The sequence below is a fragment of the Ciona intestinalis genome, chromosome 8, assembly GCF_000224145.3.
Source record: "Ciona intestinalis chromosome 8, KH, whole genome shotgun sequence".
Classification (NCBI taxonomy): domain Eukaryota; kingdom Metazoa; phylum Chordata; class Ascidiacea; order Phlebobranchia; family Cionidae; genus Ciona; species Ciona intestinalis.
The window spans coordinates 4,605,611-4,611,693 of NC_020173.2; the positions used below are offsets into that span (position 1 = coordinate 4,605,611).

The 6,083-nt window shown below is 35.6% G+C and overlaps 1 protein-coding gene across 1 annotated transcript; it reads right to left on the minus strand.

Moving 5' to 3' along the window:
• Positions 1-55: 55 nt before the first annotated feature.
• LOC100184563 (putative Dol-P-Glc:Glc(2)Man(9)GlcNAc(2)-PP-Dol alpha-1,2-glucosyltransferase) lies at positions 56-2,904 on the minus strand. Its single transcript, XM_002121211.3, has 4 exons — positions 2,706-2,904; positions 2,227-2,448; positions 1,534-1,856; positions 56-1,351 (listed from the first exon to the last, which is right to left on the minus strand). Exons 1-4 carry the CDS (start codon positions 2,871-2,873, stop codon positions 613-615), a joined length of 1,452 nt encoding a protein of 483 aa, XP_002121247.1. The 5' UTR covers positions 2,874-2,904; the 3' UTR covers positions 56-612.
• Between the last annotated feature and the right edge of the window lie 3,179 nt (positions 2,905-6,083).

A 6,083-nucleotide genomic window follows, 5' to 3' on the forward strand; every position in this document is an offset into this window, starting at 1 on the left:
TGACGACTGACCTCGTATCCTGACATACAAGATTGACCGACGTGGCTGAGAGAGATTTTTCTCACTGAAAACATCGGTTTATTCAACACTCAGATTGTGTAATTGAACTGCGGAAAAAATCTCATGGTCGAAAGACATCAGATTGTACAAACGCTTAGTGCAATAAGGACAGATGAATACATAGTTATGCTCTACGATTTATAATATAAAGAAGAGTTATATAATGTACTTTTAAAATACAGTGCTCTTAATTTCAGTTGATAAGGCATAGCTTATGATGGTAAATTTCAATATTGTTTTTGTTAGTAAAGTATACACCGCTAGCACTTAACAGTTTTAGACCAAACGTGTGCATGATAAATTAGCGACCAGGCGTCTGCAGTTGACAGTGAGGTCGGTACTGCACTTGACACATTACATGAGTCATATTTTGGGAACATGGTATTACAGCTAATACATAGAACAATAATATAACAGAACGCAAAAAGACACCAACAATTACTAGGTATTCAGAGAAAGGTGCTGTTAGTTGGGACGGCTAGATATAGGGCAACATATACGCATGGCAGCGAAGAAGGGCCTCTTTAAATACTTTTTTGGGCGTTTTTACTTCTACCATATAATACGCTGAGGCTCTGATATGTCAGACCAGGTAAATGTCTTTTGGAGAAATATAGCAACAGTGAGAGCGTTTATTACTGCGTAGATTAGTAGCTCCAGAAAGATAATGGTCCTTGTTTGTTGGACGACGTTTAAACGGAATAGAACGAACGGCAGAATGAAGTATCGGAATTCCAGAAGTTTTTGTGGCGCAGTTAAACATGCGACGCATATGAAATAAACGAGCTTCCACAGCGAGGTACATTTTTTAGATAGACTGTCGTTTATGCTCCATGCGCTGTACATGTACACAGGTACGGCAAAGTAACGCAAGGCTGTGCGGCCTAAAAACCACCTCCAAACGTAAAACACGTAATGTCTGTTGTCGGCAAGTAGATACGGATGTTCGTGACTGTAGCTGAAGAGGATGTAACAACAGATTGCTGCAGAGACCAAACACTCATTGCGCCGTTGCTGGACCATTTGCCAAAAACTCGTAATTTTGTCTTTTGTCACTAATATCGGGAATGAAAATACAAGAGTGAAGCCAGAGAAATATAGAAGCTGGGCAAGATGAAGGACAGCTTGGTGGCTGCTACGATCTCCTACCACTAAGCCTTGGTTAAGATAGACGAAGCCACCGAACCCACACAGAACTAACAGGTATGGCCAAATCAAGTTGAAGATTGTTAATAAGTGGTCAACTGCTAAAAGGTAACGCACAACTGCTGCCAAAAGTTTTGCAAAGAATCTGTAGATAAAATATTAGATGCTAGAAAAAATTATACAAATATATATACATATATAAATTAAAAAAACGCAAAAATATTTGCACCTATAGGTTAAAAAAAGTGAACATGATAAATACATTCGTTGACAGCTTTTGATTAAATCAAGCATAAGTTTAAAGTTTTAGAAATAGAGTAACTTTACCTTGCTAGCTTATCCTTTAATTCAGGAGATGCTTGTATTTTCTCAACCGCATCAATGTCATCCAGTTTTTCCGAGACAGTTATTCCAGCCATGAATACAACCCACATTATATTCGTTTGCCGAAATAATATCGAAACGACTCCTAAAACACCAGCAGTTCTGTGGTAGTCGTTAATACAAGCCAGGTATGCGAGAAGAACCACTGTTGTGGAGCCTGGTTCAGTGTAGTAGAGAAATGAATAGAAGTAAAGCAGTGGAAAAAATCCAATAGCAAGGGAAGCCCACTGAATGCTGTCTTCTTCAATTTCTTTGTTATCTTTTTCCTGCGGATTTTTTAAACAATAAGTCGGCTAGCATAAATAGTTGTTCAAAATACATTAATTTTACTTATTTGAAGTCTTTTACTGGTTGATTACATTTGTAAGCACTACTGTGAAATTACTTAAGCTATCTAAGCATTTAACGTTTAATTTAAAGTTTTACATATATTAATATATTACTGATATTCAGTTACAAAATTAAACTTAACTTAACATTACAAATATACCAAGATATTTATTTTGAAATACAATGGGCTATATTATTAAGGCTAGGTGCGAAATATATTTAGGTGCTTAAGAAATTGTCAAATCAACACTTACAACGAAGTTGTAAACTAGTATTTAATATTTTAAATTAAATTGCAACATTTACCTCTTCTTTTAAACTGTCCGATTTTTCCTTTGGATTAACTTTTTCACGTAACTTCTTCAAAATAAGGTAACACAAAAGCACATTGCATGTGTTGTATATAACATTGAAGAAACGTAACACCCATAAACTACACAAACCCTTGCCAGTCAACCAAGTCAGAGGGCCAAGAACAAACACTGACATAATGTACATTCCTGGTAAGGTGGTGATTTTTGGATCCCACTGAAAAAGACAAATTGAAATATTAGCAAAAGAACACACACAAAATATTAGGTTTGAACATTGATGGCACATGGTGTATAAACAAATTATATAATATATCCTTTTATTTTTGCATCCCATTGTAAAAATACATACATAAAGATTTTCTGCATAAACCAAGGACATGGCTACACATGGTGTATGAACACATTACACTGTAATTACTAATCATACACCAATGTTATATTTTGGTGCATAACAGATATACTGGTACATACCTCATTAAAATGACCATCACAAAATTTTTGTGCTTGTGGAACATGGAAGATTTCATCAATGAATGCAGTTGGTTGCGCTTCATAAATAAATTGGAATAAAATTGCAGAGATGGCAATAAAAATACCAGCTTTGGAGAGCATACGTACGTGTATGACTGGCAACGTCATGCTAACTATTCTATAAACCTGTTAGAAAAATCTCTGTATCTAAAGAATCATACTTACCGTTACATATATAAAATTACAAAAATTAGCAAAAAATCAGCCGAATTTGTACACAGTTATTAACGGCATTACTACTTATTACACTGTCATTTATTGCTGTACGTACACGGACGTCGTATATATATGGTATATTTAGAAAGGATTTCATTACATGTTACTATAATTGTCATGCCTCTAGAAGCATAAGCATTTCCTTTGCAAGCGACAAGCAAGTGGATTTTACACTTGCGCCTTTTGTTTTATTCCTTTATAAAATCATATAATAACTGGCATGGCAAACAAAACATTTTCTATGTAAACACAGTTCGTTATGCACCATATTAACAGCTGACATACACGTAGCGATAGACTCTCGTGCGCTACCTTACGGCGTTGACTTCCTGGGCCATATTGTACACAGAGTCGTATAAACACCGAGTAGTCCAACTGCCGTCTATGTGTGTCCAAAATAGAGCAAAAGTGGTGACTTTGACAATGGGTTTAAACGAATTTGTTAAGTTTTGTTTGTGTTTTCCTATTGTGGGAAGGTGTAAAACAGCTTCTATTTACCTTACCAAACATTTTTTAGAAAAAATGTATAAATTTAGCCGCATTAAATGACTAAAATGTCTCAAATCAACCGCTTCTAATTCTAATTTTTGACTTTTTTTGACACAGAAAACAAATAACACATGTTTTTTACATTTTTCAACCTTTAAATTTGTTTTTAGGCCCAAGTTTTTCTGTAATTTACCGAAAAACATACATTTTCCCTATACCTACTGTGTTATTTTGGACCCAAATTGCCGTTCAATTTGTGTTTTACGTAACAATGGGTTGGACTACTCGGTATTTCTATGGCTCTGATTGTACATATATAAAATACTTTTGTCGGTCGGGAATACTAATCTTAATAACTTAAAACTAATGCTTAATTCGTGAATTTATACGTACACGCAATGACCCACTTGCACATTCATACTTCCTTGCTGTTATATAATATTTTATACTGTTTCACAATTAGTACAGAAAATCAAAAGAAGTTTCCGAACTTTTACTAATGATTTACTCTCATCGTTCAATGACAGTCTAAAGTTACATTATCAAAACAAGAAACAAGATATACAATAGCGATGTAGACCTTGTACGAATGTCAAACCGTTTGTGAAGAAGCTTTATTACTTATTTAACAGTACGCTCGTCGCAATCCCTCGGGGGTATTAAAGCGGCTAATCTTACCATTATAAATATCATATGTAAGCGACCTGTAATTAGGCGTTCAAGGCTAATAGAAGACGCATGACAGCTTATTCTCTTATACTTATTGGATTAAAAAATATCAGGCGTAGTCAATTTATTCTATTCTATCTGGGCTACGGTTTCATAATGCTTTGAATGTTCTTTATTTACTACAAAATAGGATGAGAAAATAGAGCGCGTTCGAGGACATAATGTTCAATAAAGTGAATAAACATTCCTTAGCAGCGCAAATAAGCAAATGTTTTAATCAACAGTTATTTATTTCAATTCGCGAATTTCTTCCCCGTTTCGGTTTTCATATGCTATCCTCCAGTCGGCGTGGATTCTTTCTTGGAGCTTCTGTTCAAGTAGCGATTGCCCATTCGTGACGTCAGAATAGCACATGCGCAGAAGGGCGAATGCTCTGCGAACCACGTGATCCACTTCCGGGGTATTATTGGGCGATACAACAGGTACCATGTTGTGCAAGAAAGACTTAAACGGTCCTGGTATCGACATGTCTGAAAAGACCAATATTGATAAACTGTCGGTAAAATGCTGGGAAACTGTTAGCACCTCAACTTACAATTTCTGATTCTGTTTTTAGGTATTAACAAAGCGCTTTACGTCGCGGGGCTGCGGTTATAACTCTTTACATATTTTTTACTATCAAATAGGAGCAGAAAGTGGTATAAAACATATCCCATCTTACCCCCAGGATATATATATACGAATACAGTTTTTTTGTGATATTTATCCGGATGAATACGACCCGCATAGGAGTAGCTTTTTATACCAGAAACCTAAATTCGCATCTGTGCGGTCCTGCATTTCGTCCTTGTCTTTATTTTTATTTTCCCATTCAAAAGTCCTTGGACTATTCTTCGCTCTACTGTTGTCTAATGGACGATCTCATCGACATTGCCTCCAAGAAAACACTTGAATCGAGTAGTTGTGAGTTGCTACGACCTGACAAGTACACTTAATGACCTGTGTCCATTGGACAAAGAAATTGTTTTACGTCGTACTTTCAGTAAAATATTTTCTCCGCGTCTATAGTTATATAGTATGATGGGGAAGATGGGACACCTTCAGCGCATAATATACAAATATCCTGACCGTGTTTTAAACAATAAACAACGGTCTATGGTAGTCGTAAGGATGCGGTTTTATAATTCCTTGTATGTTCTTTGTTTACAAAGACATGCTGGGACGAGAAAATGGAATGCAAACGTGTCCCATCTACCCCACTCTACCATACAAATACAACGTCTGGTTTAACTCCAGGAAGTGTGAAAATAACAACGACGGTCTTGTTACAAAATCCTGATTCATTAGACAAAACGAAGAACATTTAAGGAATTATAAAACCGTATCCTGACCCATAGACCGATGTTGTTTAAAATAATTTAAAAAATGATCAGGATATTTGGATATTATAAGCTAAAGGTGTCTCGTCTTCTCCACCGTACGATATTTAAATCTCAATCTAGGCTACCTTCGTCAAACTTAAATAATATGAAATTCGTTTAAAATATTGCTCTGTTCATATTACAATGAAGTACTCATAAGCTCTCGATGTTACAATAAATATGCTCTTTAATCACGTTCAAGTTTATAGCTTCATGTCAAGTGCGCTTACATAAATATATACAAAATGACTTGATCTCGGTAGGGCGACGACTCCATACGGGTGTTCTGGTTCATATACCCCGTGCCGACTTACCAATTATGTAACTTTGCGGTAATGAATATCTGTTTGATACATAAATTAACACTCTGCATAAATTGATATATAGTAGGATGGGAAAAGATGGGACGACTTTTCATTCTGTTTTCCCGTCCCTTAGTAAACAAAAGCATTTAAAGAATTTTAAATTCTCCGTTGTTAATTATTTAAAACACGATTAGGATATTTGGATATAAAGATGTCCC